Below are 25,132 nucleotides of genomic sequence, written 5' to 3' on the forward strand. Positions count from 1 at the left end.
GTGCACGTACATCTTCTGCATACAGATGAAGATACAACTGACTGGATGACTGTAATTTAGTGCTGCTCGGGGCAGACAAAATTTATGTGAAAGGCTGGATGTGAATACTGAACAGGTGTGCTTTGAGTTTACTTTTGGATAAGTCAAGTGAGCTTAGACTCTGGAATGTGGATGGGGAAATGATTCCAAAGACGAGGGGATTGGTAAGAGAAAGGAAGCTCTGCCACCTACCTACTGCTTTGATATTCTTTGAGGGACGCTAGCCCCTTCTATATTCAGCTACTGTATAGTGTAGATTTTCGTCTTACACAAACATTAAATTCCCATTGACAATGAATGTCGAATTTACGTCATAATGTAGACATACTAGACGAGCAAATCGACTATTTTTGTCCCACACAAAGTTCCCATTGACAATGAATGGATGATGTACTGTACGATGATAAGAGTTCCCCTCACTTCACACGGGTGTGATTTTATCGTTACAGCAGAGGCGGCATTCTACTACTACTACTGTGCTACTGTGCTCATAGCGCACCACAGAGTGGCACACTACGAGCTTGTAGGTCTGCTATTTTTGAAAAATCGAAGAACGACTGACATAGAAACAGCTTTTTCAGAAAACTATCAGGATTTAGAAGACATTTTTAGAATCTGATCTCAGGTCAACATGTGTTAAAATTGGTTGTAATGTTGTGTGTGCGTGTGATTTCAGACCAGAGCTCAGAGAGGCAGAGCGAGACAGAGACTGATAGAGAGAAAGAGGTGCAAAGAAGGGGAGGTAGGGGAAGTGAGAGGAAGCAGGGTTTCCTCCACCATTATACTGTACAGAGATGGCCCGACGCCATGGCTGAAATCTATGGCACCTGCATGGCAAATATCTAGTCAAAATTATGCAATGTTGCTGAATTCTCTATTGGCCTCCTATAAAAGTCCGGCATACACAACACGGCTCAAGAATGTGCTCAGGAATGTCAGCAATGCAGTGCTGCCTGCAGAAAATATTAATTCTAGGCTATGTTATTGTATATTCTGTGCATTAATTATAGTCTACAGTTTAACTCAGTGATTCTCAGCCATTTTAATTTTAAGGACCCCACAGAAACACACAGAAAGGCCCTTTCGCCAACCCCACCTCGGGTATGGGCACTGATGACAAGGAGGAGGGAACACGCCCCCAGCGCCCACAACAGAAATCGAACCCAGGACCTTCTAGCTGTGAGGCTGTCGCATCACTGTGCCACCGTGCCCCTGCCCCTAAATTAAATTGATAGTAATGAGCCTAGACTAATTTGTCTAGAGTCTAAACTTAGACCGCGGACATGAGGTCGAACATGCGCTGCTCCCGTGCTTGCGGTTAGGTTTCTGGTTTAAGGACTTCAGTGTTTTGTACTGTCTAGGCAATTTTTAGGCAACATTTTGATTTAGTCTGGCTTAATCTAGTCACCTCTTCAGTAACCTCAAAAGCTTCAAGTGTGATTACCTTTGAGAGGATTAAGCATGTTTACCTACACCCATTGGTGTCAAGCCCATTAGTGTCAATATCAAACCCTCAGCAGTGACAGTGATGGTCTGATTTTGAATCTAAATGGCTTTTTGTGTTTATGCTATTGCCCTGGAGTATCTATCTCTTTTTGGAGGTTAGGATTCCATGGCTTCTCAAGGGTTGATTAGGTTCCACCCCTGTTTTCCATTTTAATTATTATTTGTATTGTTCAGGCCTTGTGGGAATGTGGTGTTTAATTTTATTATCCACTGCTTCTCGTTAAGTGTCACACAAAAGTATCAAAAGTAGTACATCTACAAGCTCGAAATGTGGCACAAGGAGGCACGTCTTATCCCATTCCCACTGATAAATCCATCTGTCAATCATGTCAATCACTTCCACATCTCCTGAAAATGTACTTCAACAAAGGGCTGGGGAAACAGTGTGAGCTCTGAGCAGCTTACATGATTGACCGACGTCTCTCCATCAAGGTCACGAGGCGTCTCAAAAAGACAGGCCGGGCGTAATAAGACATGCCGAACACATTTTAGGAGACGGTGCGTTCTGCCATATGCTCAGACACAATCGATGGGAGAAAGCATCGATTGCTACACTCAGTGATTCTGCTGCTCTCTTCAGTAATTGTCTGTCTCTCTAATGCAGTGGTTTCAACCTTTTTCATATCAAGGTCCATTATTTATTCTGCATTTCAGCCACGGATCGTGAAAATGTAGTGCAAATCTTTGAATATATATTCTTTCAGAGACGTTTTTAGCTCAAATCTTTGCTTCTGGGGGGTCCCTGGAACTACATATTTTCAGAGGGGGGTGGGCGGCCAATTACTATTCAATTATTATTATTAAAATAATTATAGAAAACTGAATGATTTAGAAGAGATTTGTGAATCGTCCTCAGGTCTAAATGGGTTAACAATAATTGAACAGTTTCAATTTGGTTATCATTTAGCTGGAGACCACCCAGCTAAATGATGGCACTTGCCCGTTGGGCTACCATAGCACAACAAGCAACCTGAACAACCATCTTGAAAACGGGCAAACGCATTGCCCGTTGGTCATGCCCACTTGCCCTATGAAATGATAGCTAAAATTACTGTTACATTAACAAACAAAAAAATATTTTACTTTCTGGGGCTGTGCGATAAAACATTTCATAACTTACAGAGTGTTCTGGCCACATTCAGGTATTTTAGACGGATATCTTGTGTTGTGTTTATAGACAGTTGGTTGTGTCCCATCTCAAACCAGCACTTGCCTGGTCGGGCAACCTAAACTCAAACTCCACCTACCCGAAAGTTTTATTTACCTGCCAGGGGCAGGTGGGCAACCCTTAGTCAATGCCTGCATAAGTACATATGTATGACATATTTTTGGCCATTATGCAACTTTCTGGATGGCACAGGTATCGGCAATTACTGTATGCAGCTGATAGTGCTACAAACTATCAGGAATAAGGAATATTAGAATATTTAAAAAAAGAAAATAATTAATGCCTCAGATGTTCTCGCGAGACTAATTGTAACCTTTCTCATCAGTTGTCGCGAGATCACAATTCCCTGCATTCACATCATATGAAACAGGAAACTACAACACGACAACACTACACAGGAGTTCAGACAAGCGAGCCAGAGGAGAATCACAGAGTGATTTTCATCCCGGGCAATCTTAAAAGCGCTGTATGGAACCACTTTGGCTTTTGACCAGTAGAGTTGGCCTACCATAGCACAACAAGCAACCTGAACAACCATCTTGAAAATGCATATCCGACAATGTCGTGACCAAACAAACAACCTGAATGAATAAAATTCAAGTGCTCTCCATGAAGCAAAACAAGAGGCTTGCACAACAATACTGCTACGTTTATAACAAAGGACATGAGGCCAATCAGCCTGGTTGATGGGACGGTGTTCAGGGAGTTCTGTCGGGAACTGGAACCTCTGTACTATGTACCTTGCTTGTATGACAGTCACCAGTAGAATTGTTAAGCTGTACAACAGCACCTGATCGCTTGAAACACGTCCATTGGATTTCAGACGATTGGAAAATGTCGTTCTTAAAACAGCAGAGCTGAAGGAAAGTCACACTGCAGAAAATGTTGCAGAATACAACATTCGAGGCATTCAACATAAAGGGGGAATCTGTGACTGCCGTTACTACTGACAATGTTACAAACTATGTAAACACAGTGGAGAGACATCTGGTGACTATGAGCATACCGTGTGTGGCACACACCATCCACTTGGCCGTACGTAAAGCTTGCGGTCAGACCCATTGAAAAACCATGTGAGCAGGCTGAAATTGGCAGCAGCCCATTTCAACAGGTCTACCACCGATTACCAACTCCTCAGGCTAAAAAGCATTGTTAAATTAAAAAATCGAGAAGTTGATAAACGACTGTAGTACATACGACATGCTATGTACGGCTGCAGGGCAGCAAGCAGCTGTATCAGCTGTCATCTTCGATAAGACACTGTCCAGCATGGAGCTGAGCACAAGTGAATGGACCCTCATGGAGGATGTGAGCAGTGCCGAGCAGTTTATTCCGATTCAGATCCATTTAAAATAGGGAGAATGGTATTTTCTTTCTGTGAATGTTAACGTGAAATAATACATATGAGCTGTATAAGCGTGCGCACGTGTGTCGATATGAATCTATGAGACACAGAGCTGTACTCTGTTGTACGTATAACTCTCACACAAGACAGCAGGAGAGAGAGAGAGAGAGAGAGAGACCTTATATCGCTATTATATCAATATTATGATATCTTGCATAACTATCGTTTATCACTTAAGCGTTATTGTATGTGTTAAAAAATCTGTTCAACATTGCACATTGTATGTGTTAAAAATGTGAAAAATTTGAATATGGAGGTTTCTGCACGACAGCAACATTATACTACACACACAGTATCTGTCACTAGTATAGTGTCTGTCTATCCATACATGAAGTCATGGGTTCTACTGTACCTGCTGTGTATGAACTGCTTCCGGATGCGGTCTGGCAGCTCTGGCCTCCTTGGCTTTTCGAGCTGCCTCCAACTGGGATTTCAGCTTGTCCACCATGGCCTACGCACACACACACCAGTTCAAAGAAGCTTTATTGGCACGAGTGGCGCACGCACGCACACGCACACACACTTTATTGGCAAAAGTGCAAAAGTCTATCTATCCCTTGAGGAGTGACCTACCGTATTCCCCATGATCTCTGCTTTCACCAGCTTGGCTCCCAGTTTGTTCATCTCCTCATCTGTCAGCAACGGAAGCTCCTCTTCCTCACTCTCACTGCTACAGACAGACAGACAGACAGACAGACACAGATTGAGTTTATGCTCCACCGTAACCTCAACGAAAACCACAGATTTGTAATCCTATTTTTCATCAGAGCCTGCGTCTGATATACAGTACTGTATCTGTTTGACTCTCAAAGGAACAAGGCCCCACTTTTGATACTTTTGTGTGACACTGTAGTGTGATCACGTAGGGTGTTAATTTACAAACAAATAATAATATAATATGGAGATAAGAGATATCCTCCCGACAGCAACAACATTGAGTTGCTTTCCACCACTGGAGACTAAAGATATATTTGGGGAACAGAGATGAAGGTGGCCCATAAATATATCAGGGAAAGACTCATTTGGAGGTAATGAAAAACAATTGAGCACTTAGGAATAGAAATGAAAGAAAGCTTGGTCTATTATTGCATGCTTTGGTATTTGTTATGTCCAAAACTATTACTTGTCAGGAAATGGGGAAAAAACTAACTTGAGTTCCAATGGATCCAATGTAGTTATTATTTAAATGAGAAAAAGAGGATGCACATCAACAATGGGTTTTCTCAGTGGAGTACTAGACCCAAAATCCAGTTTACAAAAGAAAACTAAAGTATGTTTATCGGTGCGTTCCAGTTCCAATGTTGTCTTCTCATTTATTTATTTAATCACTTCCAATTTCAAACACTATAGCAATCATTACTACTAAAATAAATGAGAAGATAAAATTGGAACTGGAACGCACCGATAAACAAACTTTAGTTTTATTTTGTATACTGGATTTTGGGTCTAGCACTTTGGGGGCATCCTCTTTTTCTCATTTAAATTATAACTACATTGGATCCATTGGAACTCAAGTTAGTTTTTTCCCCATTTCCTGACAAGTAATAGTTTTGGACATACGTTCACGTTTCACCAGACAGCGATAACAAATACCAAAGCATGCAATAATAGACCAAGCTTTCTTTCATTTCTATTCCCAAGTGCTCAATTGTTTACGGGCCACGTTCATCTCAAATGACCTTCATCTCTGTTCCCCAAATATATCTTTAGTCTCCAGTGGTGGAAAGTAACTCAATGTTGTTGCTGTCGTGCGGATACCTCTTATCTCCATATTATTATATTATTATTTGTTTGTAAATTACCGGTAACACCCTACCCTACGTGATCACACTACAGTGTCACACACAAGTATCAAAAGTAGCAGATCTACAAGCTTGAAACGTAGTGTGAAACGGCCACGGCGGGATGAGCTGTAGATCTGTTGATTTTAATCCTGAAAAGTAACAGTTTTGGATATATGGGGTATCCACCAAACAAACAATTTACTGTGCTGTACTTTCGATACTTCTGGTAATTTTCTACTTTTGGTAATTTAAGCATAATTTTGAAAATGTTAAACAGGACTTGTGACAGAGTATTACATTGTATTGTGGTATTGCTACTTTTACTTAAATAAAAACATCAGAGTACATCTTCCACTCACAAGGGGAGGTCTGAGAAGGAGATGACAGGATAGCAAGCACTGCTCTAGACTATTACACCTCTGATTGCCTCCATTCTGTTTGCCAAGAACAGCAGTACTCTCATTCCATGCTGCTGTTCGTACCGGGTGGTTTTAGATGGCCGTCTAGCTAAACAACTTAGCCTAATGATGCATAACGCAGGAGAGAAGAAGCACAGCGCAGAAAAGCATCAGCGACATCGCAGCTTGTACCGCTGCCCTGTCACATGCTTTGGATGCAGATGAATCCCTTTGAACATAATAATTAAACAGGGTGTGCTTGAAATTAAATTAAAAGCAAAGATTTGGAAACACAGTCCGAGGATAGCTACAGTGCATTTGTGATGGGTGCACTCGCTGCTTGCTTTTAGGTAGACTGCTTTTACACTGAGCCTTTTAGCTCCTAGAATATCACCCAGGATAAACATACTGTACATGACATATACAGTACTGTAGCCAATGATAGGGAAAACATGACGATGCACACTGTGCGTGCGTGTGTGCGGATTGAACGTGCACTGGCTATTCAGTGCTTCTCAAAGTGGAGTCTTCGAAGTTAGTGCAATGAGAGAATGTATTGAGAATGACAATTCAGATCACTCTCCCCAGTCCCCCACCTACAGTCTGGACTGTAGGAGGGGGTGGCCCCTGGCACAAAACTGTTTCAAATGGGGGTCTAATGTGTATCAATTTGGAGCTTGACATTCCTTTTCCTTTTAAAAAACCCATTAATTAATTGACTAATGGATTCCAAGATTGAAGATTTGTGAATAAAGAATGCTGTGATGGCATAGCTTTGGAGTCATGTTACATTTTGGAGGGACAAGGTCAATGGATGGAGAGAGAGAGAGAGAGAGAGTGCATGTGCTTATATCTCCTCAGACATAAAAGAGTGCGGAGCCGAATTGAATGAAGAGCTCAAGGTTGGGCTCCCATGGGTGGGGGGAGTTCTCTGGGTCTCTGGTGTATCAGAGCAGATAAGCATTAGAAACCTTCCTGACAGGTTCCTGGAAACACATCAAGCACCAAAGAGGACTGTGTAACAGAGCTCTATGCATCCATCTGAAGGTTGTGAGAACTTCTCTGGATCTTATTAGTGATATGCTTAAAATAAAGCCTACATTCCATTGGCTATTTCCCCCCCCCACACGACACACGTCATACGATGGAGCATAAATTAAGTATTATGCATCAGGACAATATCAATGAATAATCCAGTTGCTTTTCTGTTGATCTATGGTCTGAATAGTTATTCCTATACATTCTAACTAGTAGTAGATGAAATGTCTGTGTGTTAAACCCATGATGACCCTGACCTTGATGATGATGTCACTGCAGCGTTGTCTTGATGAGCACCCTGTTGGGGTGCAGCGAGAGGAGGAGGTATCCCAGCATGCCTCTGTCTGTCCTGCTCTGGTTTCTCTGAAGGGTCAGAGCGTGGAGGAGGGGGACCGCTGCTCTTCTTCCAGGCTGGAACCCTGGCACCCCCACGGCGGTCCGAATCCTCCTCGTCGTCCAAAATGGGCTTCTGGAAAGCCGCAGATGGGAGAGACTGTGGACCTGCAAAAAAATAGCAAATAATGGAATTTATTCCGACTTCAGGTAAAAGTACCAAAGTCCTGAGGTCACTCGCTCATCTCCTGGTTCACGGAAGTAATTTCTTGATGGAAAATAACCTTGGGTCATCTTAAGCCCTAACCACACCAAAGGGTCGAGGCGGTTTTAGCGTTGTCCCTGCAGTGTGATATGTCCTGTTGCACGGTGACGTACGTCGTCCCACGTACGTTGTCCCAAGTGATTCAACGCATGGAATTCAATGGCCCAAACCACACCAAAGGGTCACCATGCAACTCCTTGCAACTGTTTGGACCCAAGGAGTTGCATGGTGACCCTTTGGTGTGGTTAGGGCTTTAGGCTTGTCTTATATAAGAATTGTGGCTCTGTATCGTATTACGATAGTCGGTCATTCATATCAATCTATCTATCTATCTATCTATCTATCTATAAATACACCAAGTCTCTGTGTGTGTACACGTCTGAAATCCATGTAACTCGAGTCAAATTCGACACACGCGTTCCACACCCCCACAGGGAGTGCAGTGCCCGGTGTCGAGGCGGTCGGACCCACAGTTGTCCAGAACAGCCACAAAAGGCCTCTGCCCGGGCCAGACTCCATATTTGGGCATGCCTAACAGAGAACTCCATATATGGGCATAAAAGGGGACACAGATGACATCACTTCTGACACCACAGTTGCCAGAACCGCCCCCAAAAAGGCCTCTGCCCGGGCTCTGGACAGGGCCCCTGCCCAGTGTCCATATATGGAGCTGGCCTGTTCTGACATCATTCTGATGTCTGCATAGACTCCATATTTGGGCATGCCTGACAAAGAACTCCATATATGGGCATAAAAGGGACACAGACATAATATCATTCCAAGTTTTTGGAGCACTGTTCTTATATGACGTGATATTAAACTGTCTATGGGAATTTAAAGTGTCACACTTTGGTGCGCCATTTCAAACGCAAGTACACATCACTAGACAAACACTATTTTGAATGTAGAAGAGAGAAGTTACAGGAACACTACTGAATGTTTTGAATGTTTCTCACGTTTAAGTAGGGATCTAGCAGAAATCTAGCCTTCTATAAGTGGGTCTGTCAGTAGGGTCTATCTGCCTGTGTGTTGGACAGACAGCTAGATTGCTCTGTGCCAAATTTCTTGTGCAGAGGTACCTAAATGTATTTTTTTACTTTCAGAATGGAAGACATGATTGAGTATGAACTGATGCTCAGTCCACTCACCTGCATCATCATCTTCTTCTGAGGGCTTTAGAAAGCGGCCTTTCAGAGAACCAAGAGAGGAGAGAGGAGCTTGGCCCTGCCTGACAGAAGGGCTCTGTCTGGGGGCATGATGCCGCTCCTCACCCCGGTCTGGAGCCCTCTCCTTGCCTCTGTCTTCATCTCTATCACTATTCTTCTCTCTGTCTCTATCTATACCCCTATTTCTCTCTCTGTCTCTATCTCTCTCTCCATCTCTGTCTCTCTCTTTGTCTCTATCTCCGCCTCTCTCTCTCTCCCTGTTTCTCTCTTCATCTCTCTCTCCGCCTCTCTCTCTATCCCTTTCTCTATCTCTATTTTGATCTCTTTCGTTGCCTCTATCCCTTTCTCGGTCTCCATCTTGGCCTCTCTCTCGTTCCCTCTCTCTGTACCTCTCGTCCTCTCTTCCATCGCGGTTCCTGTCCCTCTCGTTTCTACTCCACCTGTCTCTGTCCGCTGGCCCCTGTCCCTCTCTCCTCTCCCCTCCTCCTCCTCTGTCCCCGTCTCTCTCCATCTCTCCTCTCCTCCACCCTCCTCTTCCTCTCCCTCTCCCTGGCGGCCCATGATCCCTCTGTCCTCCTCTCCTCTGTCCGTACGCCTTCTCCTCGGCCAGGGCCAGTCGCTTCTGAAACTGCTCCATGGACTGTGGACGAGAAAACCACAGTTATAAAATAGCTCAAGGCTCTATTGCCGATTACTTGGGTTAGGACCCCCGCAGTGGTGTCCGATTAGAACTTAAACCAGGATGCTTCAACTTCTGCCTTCTCCCTGAAGCCAACCCTTGTTATATATTGTCAGACTATGCTTGTCACGAAGACTAAGCCAGTTAGATCTATCCATCTATGGTTCTACCACATCTATCTGATATCAGCACTAGGTCGGCTCGGGCCAAATATAGGGATTGTCATACTAGACATGTCATATAGCCCAATTGGCTGTGGACCACCATCTCAATATATTTAGTTTCAGGGACCCCTAGAAGATTTGAGTGCTTTCAAAAGAGATATACATATTCAAGGATGTGCACAGTTCATAATGTTTGTCTGTCTTTCACAGTGGAACCGTCCATTAGTATGAATGATTCTTGTTTGGTACATGCACCCAATTACCCCGTCTCACTCCGTATGTAGCCTTGCCTCACCCCGTATCTCTGAGCCACCACATCGTCCAGGCTGCGCTGCTCTCTTTCTGCCTGCTCGCTCATCCGCTTGTAGCTCTTCCTCAGCCAGCTGAGACCACCATCATCTACCAGCGCCGCTGGAGGGAGAGAGAGAATGAGAGAAAGAGAGAGAGAATGAGAGAGAGAGATTGCTTTTTAACGACTAATTTATTCATAAGTGTTTGCTATGTTAGTTCTTTCAAACCACCAATCACAAACTACAACGCAATGCCACAAAAAGAGAATTTAGAGCAACACATCAACAAAATCCGATATCGTGTACAGAAAAATGTACACCTTCATAGTCCCATATATTTATTTTCTTCAGAACGAAAATACATCGCATGGATGCAACTGGGACGTATCCTCAGTGATGTATCCTAAGGTCATCGGGGGTTTCGGGTCTCATACCCCTCACTCAGGTGACCCAGCCGGGGTGATCAAGTCCCGACTTACGTCCCAGTAGCTACCCTCGATCAGACCCACTAGGGAAAGACCAGCTGACCAGGGCCACACAAACCTTTGGAACCACTCCGGAACTACTATGCCGGGACTGAGAGGTACAATTCTGGCATGTGGAGGGACTAGGCTCTGTGGGTTGCCTCCTGTCCAGGCCCCTCCTACGTCTCACCAGGTCCACTCCTGCTCTCACCAGGAGTACAGCGAGGACCTGTGCGTTGCACCAGACTCAATGGCAAATAGAGAATAGTCAGAGAATAGTCCAGTAATTAAATGGCAGAGGTTGGATAAAATTGGTTTATTTTGTTCCTCAACTGATTCAGACCGGAAATTAGGTCTACTAGCCAGGATAAATAATCTACCCTGATCTGCTCACTGCTTATACCCCACATTTGCCATAATCCAAGATGGCTGCAGGTACCGAATACCAAACATTTACATATCTTCCAATATAAGGCTATACTGTAAATACAAACAAAGTGTTGAATCCTATGTTTTGTATGGTAGTTCATTTGGTATTATTTGTCTATATATGACCTATTTGCAGTTAATTTAAGTAAAATTAAATTAAACATTGTACCCATGACCCCGTGGCAAGCACCCATCGTGTGGGATGGCACGTTTGACCCTGTGCTGTTAGAGGCTATGTACGAATCCTGTATAACTAGGTGCAACTTCCCATTGACTCTGATTGTATTAAACAACGTCAAACTCACCAACATTGCAGCTGTGTGAAAAGCTTGAATTATACTATATTAAAACAGGTGGTACGCAGGGGTGTTAACTAAGTAATATCCAACGAGCACTCCCAAACTCTGACACTTAAAAAGTTTTGCATTTTAAATGCCTCGTGTGATGATTTCAGCTGTGTCTACATACAGAAATGTGTGTGGGGAGGAATTAATTGGCAACAAATACATAGGGGTTGAAAAATAAGTACAATTTTAAATCACTCTCTCCACAGTCATCTACCCACACATAATAGATGGTAGTAACAACCAATGTACAGTATCAGCACGTTACTATAACACTCAGGGGAGACACATTTTACACCACTGACATTCTGCATTGTGCATGAGGTTTCCACCCGACAGAGGTATATGCTTTTACTGTAAGTCACAAGGAAGTCCTGATTTCAGGAATTCCGATCGATCTACGCATTTCTCCTCCCTGCATACAACCAGGAGATTGTGATGTGCATGTCTGCTATAGCTATGACTGAGTTACTATGATAATGCTTCAGTCAGCTTATTCTGCCATCCAGTTAAAAGGAGTCTCACTACATTGAACACCATGCCAACTCCACAGGGTGGCGCGCAGGCGTGCAGCCGTGCACGCATGCACGTCAGCAAGTCCTCGGTTTTCTTCTCTCAACCATACCAGTCATTTTGACTCTTAAAATGCTGACTCGTCATCTCTCTCTCTCTCTCTCTCTCTCTGCCCAAATCTCCTTTCACACCTTACCTTTCTAAAAGGTCCTCCTACTACTTTCGTGACCCAGTGATGTATGTACGTGCACGATTCATGTGCATGCTCCACCTAGCCATGCATTATTTGTTCCACCCCACTCATGAAAACAAGACGCTTGACGTACGTCTAAACGAGACTTGGAAAAGGCAACGCAAGGTTTACACGACCGGGTGGTGCAAATAGACGCATCGGCCTAACGTCGGCACATCAAACAGACACACCTGCACACCAGAGATTATCATCGACCACTTAAACCCTATACTTCGTTGCCCGGAGTCCCCCATTGGTCTGTACTAGGGCCCCCATTGTTTCTAGCCTGGAAACCAGACTGACTGACTACATCCAGCTGACTTTTTTACTTCGCTTCTCAGTCTTCTGGTCTGTGGGTGGGACCAGAGCCTTCCAATGTCAAATCCAGGTCACTTCCATTCCTACTCTGATTTGTTGCATACTATCCAATCAGCAATGACAGGCTTGTGAACTATAACAGGTGGTGTTCGGAAAATCAGGCTGAAATGGAAGAAATTCCAGGCTAGCTTTTTTCCCTCCAAACAAATGTCTACAGTGAAAATGGCCGTCAAGCTTCACAATGTGTCACAACACGTTAGTGCCGTATACACTTTGTTGTTTACCAAAGATTTGCAGATCTACAAGCCATTTCTATTTTCCTTTTCTTAGTGCCTACAATGAAATGCCCAACATAAGGAGGCCAGATGGAAACGGGGTCTGACTTTTTGGAGAGAATGACTGGTTTTCCCAGAAGTTGACGAATGGATACCAGGGAGGGGATGAGGTCAACATCATGGGACCCTCTGCCATGAATCCCCCCCAGAGCTAATGGGCTCAAAGGGAAAGGTGGGATGCGGTTTCACCGATTTATGTCTGGTGGGAGATAAGACCTTCCAAACACACACAACCTGTCACAGAGTGTAGGAGACATTTTACTGAGGATGGGAGACAGTTGATGGGGGGGGGGGCTTAAAGTGGGGTGAACGGTGGTCTCTCCCAGCGTCTACACAGCTCACAGCGTTTATTGTTTTTGGACTGACTAGCCCCAGATGTTTTGGAATGAGGTGCATGAGGGAGGCATTCATACAAATCATGTATATACACACATACCAGAGTTATTATAGTATTGAAATATTAATTTCTTTTAGTTTTATATTTAGTTTTTCAGTTAGCACTTTCGATAATATCATCATATCCTGTGTTACACAGGATATGATGATATTGATATGATGATATATATACACAGGCTGGGTATATAAAACAGCCTTTCTCCCTACACGGTAACTCTGTCGGTAACTCTGTCATTTATCGACCGAAACGGTCGAGAAATGACAGAGTTACCGTGTAGGGGTTCCCCGGAACTTCCAGACCCACAGGAACGAGGAACACAGGAATGTGTGTGTGTGTGTGTGTGTGTGTGTGTGTGTGTGTGTGTGTGTGTGTGTGTGTGTGTGTGTGAGTGTGGCAATAGTGACACTTGGTGATGAAAACCAACCAAACGCTATTTCCGTGCTCGGACACATGTAGCAAGCCAGGGGACCCAGCCAGCCAGAGACACATAAAGCTCCTTAGGAGTGGTTGCATCACTCAAAAACCATGATTTATAGAAGCTGAAAAAGACATCAAATATGATATATATTTTATTTTATATTATTATTATTGAGTGGTGCAACCACTCCAAGGAACAGCTACTGTATGTCCTAACCTATGTGACTATGTGTTGGACTATGTGACTATGTCCCAATGTTTAGAGTACCAGTAGGGGCAAAAGTGGCGCTGTTGTGCTAGAAACAGAGAGAGAGAGATAGTGTTGCAATGTTGCCTGCTAATTACAGAGAGAGAGAGAGAGAGAGAGAGAGAGAGAGGCAGGGGGAGAGGGGAGTTGCAACACTCAGTTCACACGGGTGTGATTTTTTTTTGAACTGTGAAATGACTGCGAAACTATTGACTACGAAACTGTCTGTCTGTCTGTCTGTCTGTCTGTAAAGATGTGCTGCATCATCAACACAAGACAATGGAACTTAATATTGTTGCTGTCGGGCAGAAACCTCTTATCTCCATAATTTAACTTTTTGTGTTTATTTAGTAAATCCACGCTTAACTTGATCATGTGTTTTGTGTGATCATGTGTGTGTTTTGTGTGATGCACACATCACACAAAAGCATCAACAGTACAGGGGCTCTATGTCCTTGTCAACACAAACATTGTCCTAACACAAACATTAAATGCCATTGAAATTGAATGGCCATTTTTGAGTGTTTGTGTAAACACAATCATTCATAATCACAAAAATTGTGATGGGCCGGAATGAGATAATGTTCATAACGCCCCTCACTTCACACGGGTGTTTTTTATGTACTATTTATTATTTATTCCCTGGGGGGGAAACTTTTTTTTCTTTGCAGAAAATATGCATGCTGTGTTGAACACACAGTTTAACGTCGGGAAAGTTACACAAGTGACCCACCCAGGTGATGACAATCTTACACCACAGGAAGTGCACAGCCTTGATAGTGACTATAATCAATGTCTCTTCATGTCTCTCTCTCAACTAAGAGGTCTGTGTCATTTTGTATAGCATTCAGAAAACTCTTCAGAACAGTTTAGATTACAATGGTTCTCAAAAAAAGCTGATCTACAAGTTTGAAGGTCCTGACGAATACATATCAGGATTCGATAAAATGTTTTTAAACTAAAAAGATTTAAAAAAAAACGTGTAAGAGGAGAAAAGGGAACAGGGAGAGTGAGAGAGAGAGATATGTACTGTCAGAAGAGTGTGGGAATGTAGCTGAATTTCTCGGAAAACAACAATCTTGTGTCCAGAGGGGATTCCGAGGACGATAACAGGGTTAGGGAGATCAAGGGAACAGCGCTAGTTAAATTAATGTCAATTCCCTCTTGTGGTCAACAGGATTGGCTGAATGACTCCTCTACTCTACTCTGGTTAGAGGCACGACCTCTGGGTTCGATATCCAGCTTGCTGCGGGTTTAAAAAAATCCCCCGACTTTCATGTCGCACCAAATACTATTCCCGTAAGGGTTGGAGAAGAGGAGTGCTTGTTTTTGTTCAACCCAAAGTCCTTAAAGGGGAATATCACTCAAATTCAACATCGAACTACAGTATGTCATTAATATACCTTAGAGTTGTGGAACTCTAAGGTATATTGGCAATAATAAAAAGCTAAAGTCCAACCAGCCCAGAACTGGAGATCTAGAGGTGATCAGTGACATCAGGTCGGTGTACACTTTGGCATGCTTGTGTGTTGAATGCTGCTAAATGCCTAATTGAACTAAATTATACATTGAAAGCAACCGTATTACCAGCCAGTGTGTTGTGACAACACTTAACCCCAGCATGTTAATGGCTCTCCAAGGGCGCCCAAAGAATGTCTAGGCTTTTATTGAGAGGAATTATCTGAATTCTGAGTGTGAGAATGGAAAGCAGGATGCTCAACATAACAGCCACTTGAATAATATTAGTGAAGCCACTGCCCTTTGTTGTGTTAATCTAACCTGCACGTCCTGCAGTCTACGACTAGCACACGCATAAAAACCAATGTGAGTATCCTCATTGTCGGGTGGAAAGTGGAAACCACATTATGTCCAAAACGGCTACTTTTCAGTTAATGGAAAAAAAGAAGCTGTTCCAATGGATGCAACATAGTTATTACTTAGTCACAAGCTCTTAATACTTTGTATATGTTCCATAATTAAAAAACCCACAGACAGATTTAAAGTGTAGGCACCATATTATTTATTTGTAAAACCGTTGACACACGTCTCTAAAAAAAAGGTATGTATGTATGTATGTATTTGGTTAAAATGGGTAGGGTTTAAAAAAGAGTTTGCTCTGGTGCACTGGCCTAAAAGTGGGTCCTTAAAAACTGCTGAAACTAGGTTGTTTTGGGGATAAACTGTGTAGCAGTAGCCTGTGCATGCCAGCTGCAATATACTTGCCACAGGTCAAGCTGGAGTCTGTCTAATTAGCACATATTAGCATTTAGCCCTGGACATAGCCTGACACATTGTAGCTCCCATGGCAGGGTCAGGGCAGGCTGTGAGACTTGCTTCTAGTGTGTGTGTGTGTGTGTGTGTGCGCGTGCGTGCATGCTTGCATTCTATTATTCCATTACGCAGCTATGTATGTATGTATGTATGTATGTTTGTTATTTATTAGATTTTAGTTTTTTTGGGGGCGGACACATTTGAGGTTTATCAACTCAAATGTTCTACAGCTTCCATTTTGCGAAATGACTTCGGTATGCCTCGATGACGCGCTGGGCGACGTAACCAGAGGAGGAAAGAGAGGCGAGAGTATTGTCTCGCTGAAATGCTAACTCGACGCGCCCATTTCCTGGTCTGGTTGTCTCGAGCCAAAGTTGAGTTTGACTGGCTGGTGGAACGCGCTGGTGGATGGTGGCTGTGCTGCTGCATGCTGCTGAGCTCTGCTGCTGCATGCTGCTGATAGCTCAGCCTATTCGACATTCGTCGTATGATGTGTTGAAAATATAAAATCTACAAGCTCACAACACGTCGCAAGGCACCGCGTTGTGAGCTTGTATGTGTGCTATTTTTATTTGTGTGACTTTAGTATGACAAAATGGGGCATCCATCTCCGAAAAAACATAAGTAAATATGGAGATACAAGGTTTCTACCCGACAGTAACGATATTCTATTTAAATCATCACAGTAGTGATGTGATGCTGAGGGGATAATAGGGTGACCCTTACCCGTCGTCATTGCAGTACTGGCCTTCTGCTCCGGGGGCACGCCAGTCCCTCCATCCTTCCAGAACGGATTCAACTCCAGCTTGTGCAGACCAGCCTTAGAGAGAGACACACACACACGCATGCACACACACACACGGATATCATATCACTGTACTTGCGAGCAGACATGGAATTTTTCTTCATTTTAAAAACAGGATCGTGTTTCTTGTGTCCTAAACGTCATTAAAATAGGATCTGGTTGCAAAATCGGTGAAGCGGCCCTTAATGGTCGACACTTTAATTGTCCTTAACTCAAAAATACATTTCTAAAAACAACCACATCACTGAGGACCAGGAAAATTGTCCTCATAATGTCCAGTTCTCAAATTCACTCACTCACACGCTCACACACTCACATATATTTTTGCCACAACCACTTGGATTAACGTGAATTGATTGACATCAAGCAAGGCCTGTCAGCTTAATGCTAGGATGCAATCTTTGTTTTCAAGAGTGCTGCACACAAACAGTAGTATTACAACGTTATACAAAACACACTGTACCAATTCCATTTCCTCCCTCTATTTCCCATTCCACATGTGTTTGCCTTATATCCAGCACCACTATTCCAAAGCCCCAGCATTGGGATAATAATTGTTTTTGTGAGTAGATCTTGTTTTTTTTATCAAAGTTTTTTATTAATTTTTCGAACTTTTTGTTTTTTCTTTTTTTTCCCCTCCCCTCCCCCCAGAGTTCACGCTCTGAAAGAGCCACAACCCCGGTATCTTGCACCATATGAAATAAAAGGCACATACAAATATACATAGACATAATAGGATAATAGAAGTATGCAAACAAATAATAATAATAATAATAATAAAAAAAAGAAAATATATAAATAATAATAATAATAATGATAATGATAATAATAATAATAAAAATAAAATAAAATAAAACAATTACAGTAGGGTCAGTGTAACAAGTTAAGGATTGTTGATGTCAGCCGTGTTCATCCTCTCAATGTGTGTAAAAAAAGGTTGCCAAATGGTGTAAAATTTTAAAGCACCGGCGTACCCTCTTGTGGAGTAGCGAATCTTCTCCAATGTCAGATGATGTAAAACATCATTAACCCAAGATTTAAAGGTTGGTGGTATTTTCTCCTTCCATTTAAATAGTATTTGCCGCCTAGCCAAAAGAGATGCAAAGGCTATCATATTCTTGTTTTGCCGGCTAAGATGTAGATCTTGGGAAATAACTCCAAACACTGCAATAGTGGCAGAGGGTTCTATGGGCACTTCTAATACATCTGAAAATGTTTTAAATATTGATTGCCAAAATGTATTTGAGCGGGTCATTTTGAAAGTAGTGTGAGCACCCCTGCTGTAGCATGATCAAGCAGAGCATGCATTTACGAAACACTAAAGGTTAGTTAGAATATAGAGATAAGAGGTTTGTGATGATAATAGTAATATTATACACTACATACCTGTTCAATAGCCAGGGCTTTGGCTTTCGCCTCTTCCTTCAGCCTTTCTTTCTCAGCCCTCTTCTCTGTGGTAGACGTTGTACTCATCGCCAAGAAGTCAAACGTCATCCACTCATCCCTCTATAGGACACAATGATGACACAATGACATGAGCTGTGTGTGTGTGTGTGCATGCATGTGTGTGTGTGTGTGTGTACCAGAGTTGGGGTCCGTTACTCATAAAAGTAAGGCACTACATATTACATATTACTTTTGAAAAAAGTAATGCCTTACATTACTTTATTACTCCCTGGAGAAAGTAACTAGTTACATTACTCGTTACATTACTTTTGCGTTACTCCATAAAATCGCCTGAGATGCATTGTCAAATAATTTGCACTGAACTGCCACACAACAATATAATATTTAGTTTGGGGTCTGTGAGGCCAAATCTCATCAAATGGTGGTCCATGGCTAAAATGCAGAATACATACTGGACCTTGATATGAAAATGGTTGAAAACCACTGTACCACGTGGTTCTAGGCAAATATTAACTTTCCCAACAATATATATTCAAATAAAATAATGAGACTGAGATAAATCAGTAGACTATAATTATGTTCACAGTGCTTTAGGATCCCTTTCTTTATGATGTGGAGTCCCCTGCTCCATTGCTCATTAAATGTAGTTTTTCATTTCGGCATATTTGGTTTATTTATCTCTACATTAACTAACTAGTGATTGTGAGAGCACACGTTCTACAACAAACAAACAGTGTTGCCAGGTTTTAGAAGAGAAACAAGCAGCCATGTCTATGAAAACAGCCCAAAAGAAGCCTGACTGGGCTATCATAAAACAAGCCCAAAGTCGCTTGTAATAAGCGGACATGGCAACACCCCAACGCCTGCTCTGTCTCTGTGACAGTGGGGAGACTGGGAGCTCGAGCTTTCTGTGCAGCGGAAAAGTGCTACGGAGATTTTAATACAGAGACGACTTAAATGACAGTTATGACACAAGCACTGTAGGCTATATCACAAAAAAACGGACAATGATGTGTCCGGCCAGAGGTTGAGTTGGGAGGAGGAAAGGTGGGTTTAAAACCGGACGTCTGGCCACCCTACGAGTCCACGACAGTAACGAAAAATGCTGTGCTGCTGATGATCTGACACCGGTTTGACATGTTCTAGTCCGTACTGCGTAGCCTACTGCGTTGCCAGCGCACCATTAGTGTTCATGTTCAACTCATCTCCGTTGTGTGCATTATTCTCTAAAGCAACACTGCTGAAAGCAGCCACATGATGCAAGTAGCGAGTAACGGCAGCGCTAAAGCGACCAGTAACTGTAGTGTGATTATCAATTTTGGAGGAGTAGTGTCGTTATATTACTCGCTACCGACCAAAGTAGTGTCGTTACAGTAACGATATTTTCCGTTACTCGTTACACCCAACTCTGGTGTGTACACATACATTTATTATTGTTTAATTAACTAGTTAACTGGTGTAATAAAAACGTTTGCCCCTACGCGCAGAGCTGCAGCAGGCTCTACTAGGTCCAACACGATTAACGATTAATTTCATTAATGAATTAACAATGCTTTTCTGCCGTTGAACATTGGAACATTATGTTTGGCTTTTAGGCTTCGTAAACTAAAGGTGCACAGGGCAGATATGACACATTACTACAGTCCTAGCAGTCCTACATCTGAGGGACAGTGCATGCTAGATGGTTTGGACATGTACAGAGGAGGGATAGTGAGTATATCGGTAGAAGGATGCTGAGTTTCGAACTGCCAGGCTAGAGGAAGACCAAAGAAAAGATATATGGATGTAGTGAAAGAGGACATGAAGTTAGTTTGTGTGAGAGAAGAGGAGATGAACGCAGATCATTCGCTGTAGCAAATCCTGAAGGGAACAGCCGAAGGAAAAGAAGATAGATAGATAGATAGATAGATAGATAGATAGATAGATAGATAGATAGATAGATAGATAGATAGATAAAAGTGCCCCTCTGGGCACTAGGCATGTGAATCTCGTCTCATCTCACGATTCGATACGCATCTCGATGCACTGCCAGCGATACGATACATTAGAGATACATGGAATCCCCTGGCGATACGATGCGATACGATTCTCCCTCTTCCCGATGCGATGCGATGCGTTAACCATTTAGTTCAAATCAATGCGATACGATGCGATTCACCCCTCTACCGATACGATGCGATTTGATGGAGATTCATCACAATAGAAAGGATTTATATTAAAGCTCTATTAATTTCCCAAAACATGTAAAAATGCATTACATTTAAATTCAAAGCAATTTATTGTTTTACTGTAGGTTAGTATTATAGCTCTGCATCTCAAACAACCCAAATTATAGAATTATGTAAGTAAACAAAGGGTCTGCTCTCTGCTGGTTATTGTGGAATTGTTAGATTACTAATAATCATAGGCTATAGTATAATAATTATATCTCAAAGGTCAATTTGAGGTTTTGAGTATAGAGGGTTCAAGAGATTAAAATGTAATATCCTATGTAATAGCTCAATTAATGTTACCAACATATAAATAGAAAATAAACAAATAAACAAAACAAAAATGACAGGTCACACTCGTAGTGCTGTCAAACAAGTAGTTTAATCTGCAACACAGTTTAATAATATAATTGCCTATGTATAGTGGGGGTCCCTGCTTGATCTCTCACTCTCAGCTAAGTGGTCCTTGGCTTGACCTAAAAAACATTGAAGACCCTGGCCTGCATGTATTATTAACGTTATAAATACATAGCAGATGTACAAGCTCACAACGCGTCTCATCCACGCCCCGCTGTGAGCTTGTGGATCTGCAATTTTAGGCGTGCGACACCGTCTTGCTGCAGAATATAAATAAGGCTTCTATCCCAGAGAATAGCAGGGGAAAGCTGGACAGTGGAAAGTTGTGGAACGGTTGTAAACGACTTTAAACGCAAGCAGTACACTGACCCAGCTGTGGCGTTGTTGTTGTTGTACACGTGTGCAGAAGCAGAAGCAGAAGCTTTCTTTAATTACAAATTGATGATCGCGAGTCGCGACGCAGATTCGCGTCGGAGAATCAGCTAGAACAGCTGTGGGGTGTGGATCATTTGCAGCACGCAGCGCTACAGTGAAAAGTCAACTGATCGACGGACAGCTATTTTATAAAGCTAAAGGTTGTGCTTCCTTTGTGCGTGGGGTTCACTTCTGTTCGTCGCGGGTGCTCTTTATAGTCTGTTGTCTCAACGTGTATACTCTGCACAGAGTAGCTGCGTGCTCGCAGCGCACAGCCGCACACTGTGCGGAGCTGGCTGCGAGAGACCTTTTTTTTCCTTCCTTTTCTGATGGTACGTTCAATGCGCCTCGGAAACACAGGATAGGGTGAAATTTACCATGAAAAAACAGTGCAACCACGGATTTTACCGGTGCAAGCACTCCGCGAACGATCCATCGAGATTTCACCCGTCAATTTTACCGACACACAGTGAATGAACCGATTCACTCGCATCGCGCACGTCATAATCGATGTATCGATACGTATCGATTATTTTCCACATGCCTACTGGGCACAGGTCTCCACCAGGGCAAGTCAGGTTGTGGCCTCCTGGTGGCGCTATAAGAGGCCAATGTGAAAAGGGTGGGATATATTCCTCAGAGCTAGGAAAGTCTGTGAAAAGGCAGGATACAACACTATTTGTTTTGTTTTTCTACTTACTAATTATTTGATCGGCCCAAAACATTGTAATTATTGTCATGATTTGTCACGATCCGAGTTGGCTTTGTCCGCGGTGTAACCGTATTTAAATAAATACTTTTTGAAAAGCCTATAGAGAAAATTAATGGAGAATAATTTCCTGGGCCACTCGTCGTTCTAAAATGGGGCGGGACTGCGACGCTCTATAGAGATAGTGTGTAACGATTTGCGGGATTTTTGGACAGAATCTGGAGCTGTCTGGAACAAATGCTGTCTGCTCTCTCTTTTTTCAATGTATCTGTTGTTTTTAAATGTGACAAGCACTATGAATTGCATATAAACTCATTCTGATTTGGCCTTGTTCCCCCAAGATGCGTCTCAAACATGGGGGAAAATGAAAATGCATTCTACCACTATGAAAAGCCCTGGTCTTACCTGGGCTGAGAGGTCAGGGCTGGGGTCTTCAGCAGGACTCTGGCAGGCTTTAGCAGCCTTGTGTTGTGGCTGAGCCTCCACCCACTCGTCCCCCGAGTCCTGACAGACAACAAACACAATACAAAATGATAAAGTAATGCTGTGTTAATGGCATGTCTATCACGCTGGGCAAGACCTACGCTGTAGAGTGCATTGCTGAAATTTGGCAGAAGTAGCGGGATGTTGGCAGAAGTACCGCTCAAGGAAATGACGTTGGTGCTTTACAAATCTGTGTGTTGTGATTGGTAAAAAAAAAGATTGTATCCGGGGAAAATGCATCTGAGGATGTTCCGGACCTACACTTCCGGTAATGCAATCCCTGCCAGGCTACCAGGCTTTTCTCTTTGCAGATGAGTAAGGCTGGGACCGAGGCTACATGTCTATGGGCTGTTAGAACTACGATTCCCAGAATTCAGTTTGAAACAAAACCACGAAAGTACCGCTCCAAAATGAATGCTGCAGAATCGTAGCGCCGAGGATATATGAATGCAACAACATCAGAAACGGTATGTATTCACTTTGAATTATATATATTTTTTTAAATACATTTCCGGTATAATTTCAACAGCTGCATGACTTTTTTTATGTCCCGTTGTACTGCCTGTACTTGTGATGTAAATCATCAATAAAGTATTAAATAAATCAATCAAATAGGGGGCAGGCACTGCAAATAAGATTTAGACAAGTTGGTTCCAGTTCCCACCTCTGAGCTGTCGTCGGATCCATGTCCTGCCTCAGCCTTCCTCTTCTCCTTTTTCTCCTTCTTCTTCTCCTTCTTAGCCTTTTTAGATTTCTTCCCTTTCTTTTTCTTGCCTTTGACAGAGGCCTCCTGTGATGCAACGACAGACAACAAAAGTTCCAAACAGGTCGGTGTTAGTTATGACTATTATGGGACGTATTTAACACCGGATATGACTGAACCAACCACTTACACCCTCTAGACCAGAGGTTCTCAAAGTGGGGTCCTTGGAGGGGTTCCAGGGGGTCCACAGAAAAAGCTGTTATCTTGGCCGTTTAAAAATAGCACATCTACGAGCTCACATTGCGTCACTTTGTGCCTTGCTGTGAGCTTGTACATCTGCTATTTGTGGTTCAAAATGTTTGAATAATTTAGATATTTTTTAAACCAAAATCTTCTCTTCTGGGGGTCCCTGACACATTTTCAGATGGGGGTCTTCGGCAAATCTATGTATCAATTTGGGGGTCCTTGGCATAAGAACTACTGCTCTAGACATAGTAAACTGGACCCGAGTTGGCTCTGTACTTGAGCAAATATTTTGGCTTATGTTCCCCCCAGCCCTAGAATAGGGTTCTGTGGTTCAAGTGGTAAACACATATTATGACTGTGTATAGTACCCCGGTATGTATTAGGCAATGATGTAGTGCTTGGGTTTGTTCACTCTGTTTGGGGTGGCCCATATGGTATTCATTAGCAAAAGGACAGATACAACCAACAGAACACCTATTTTAAGTTATCTCAGACCACACTTGAGTGTTCTGAAGATTTGGTTTACTGAGCGTTGGTATAAATATTATTTACACCTTTGAATTAAAATTAAAACACACAACACACGGACATAGACAGTAATTATTAGACCCTGTATTAATCAATAAACGGGCCTTGTGATGTATTAGAATATGGCTAAATGTTAACTGATACCACTGGGCAACAAATTACAACTTGTATTAAGGTATGAATCAGATGCGTGTGGATCATGGAGTAACCTCCTCTATCTGCTCCAGGCGGAGGTTGATGTCGGGGAGCATCCAGGTGTCCTCCCCTCTCAGCCGCTTCAGCTCTTTCTTCTTCTCCTCCTTCTCATACTGCTGTTTAGCCTGCAGGGGGAGAACCACAATCACAATCACTGTTATTGTCACTTCCATTAGAGAGAACGGTTGCCCCATAGAATACTTTTTAAATAACCATAACATGCTTAATTTTCAACCGATTTCCAAACGGGTTGGTTTGTTATAAACGTCAGAGACGTCCGCATACTTATATGCTTTTATATGACATTTTTATTGAAGATATACGCAGATAAGCGTCATTTGTTTGTATTAAACCAACCCGTTTGTAAATCCGTTATGACTGTTTCTGTTTGAGCTGCCATAGAACATACTGTACTGTAGCCCCTCAGCAAGATGGCCGCGGGTGAACTACGTAAGAGACTCTGCCTTGAGCCATCTAGCCTTTATATATGTCTATGGGTTGCCCAGCCGACATGCCTGACCGTGGCAGGTAATGAAACAGTCGGGCAGGCAAAGTTCAGTGCTTACAGGTTGCCACTGCGGGCAAGTGCGTTTGAGTGGGGATTCGCAACAGTCTTTAATTCGCTATAAACACAACACGAGATATCTATCGATAAACTCTCAGGATACCAGTATCGGTATCGGAACAACTCTACTACATTTTGATCGATTTGTGAGCTTGTAGATCTGCTATTTTGACCGTTCCATGCTACTCCATGTTCTCGAAAAAAATAAATAAAGATGATTTTTTTTCTTTTTTTTTTAAAGAGTAAAAACAAAAAAAAATCTCTAATCATGCTTGTGTCTCTTTCAATGTTTTATTTTCTTGTCATCT

General features: G+C 42.6%; 1 protein-coding gene across 1 annotated transcript in view; it reads right to left on the reverse strand.

The window, feature by feature from the left end:
* Positions 1-25,132, reverse strand: part of cwf19l2 (CWF19 like cell cycle control factor 2) — a 43,182-nt gene that overhangs the window by 12,670 nt on the left and 5,380 nt on the right. Inside the window, exons 2-11 of the mRNA XM_080773144.1 lie at positions 24,274-24,384; positions 23,252-23,377; positions 22,510-22,608; positions 18,394-18,513; positions 16,929-17,022; positions 10,241-10,356; positions 9,085-9,742; positions 7,596-7,839; positions 4,692-4,788; positions 4,471-4,569 (exon numbers count right to left, since the gene is read on the reverse strand). Coding sequence (XP_080629270.1) covers positions 4,471-4,569; positions 4,692-4,788; positions 7,596-7,839; positions 9,085-9,742; positions 10,241-10,356; positions 16,929-17,022; positions 18,394-18,513; positions 22,510-22,608; positions 23,252-23,377; positions 24,274-24,384 — 1,764 coding nt within the window. The remainder of the gene's footprint in view (positions 1-4,470; positions 4,570-4,691; positions 4,789-7,595; positions 7,840-9,084; positions 9,743-10,240; positions 10,357-16,928; positions 17,023-18,393; positions 18,514-22,509; positions 22,609-23,251; positions 23,378-24,273; positions 24,385-25,132) is intronic.

Source organism: Protomyctophum bolini (genome assembly GCF_963924005.1).
Source record: "Protomyctophum bolini genome assembly, chromosome: 9".
Classification (NCBI taxonomy): domain Eukaryota; kingdom Metazoa; phylum Chordata; class Actinopteri; order Myctophiformes; family Myctophidae; genus Protomyctophum; species Protomyctophum bolini.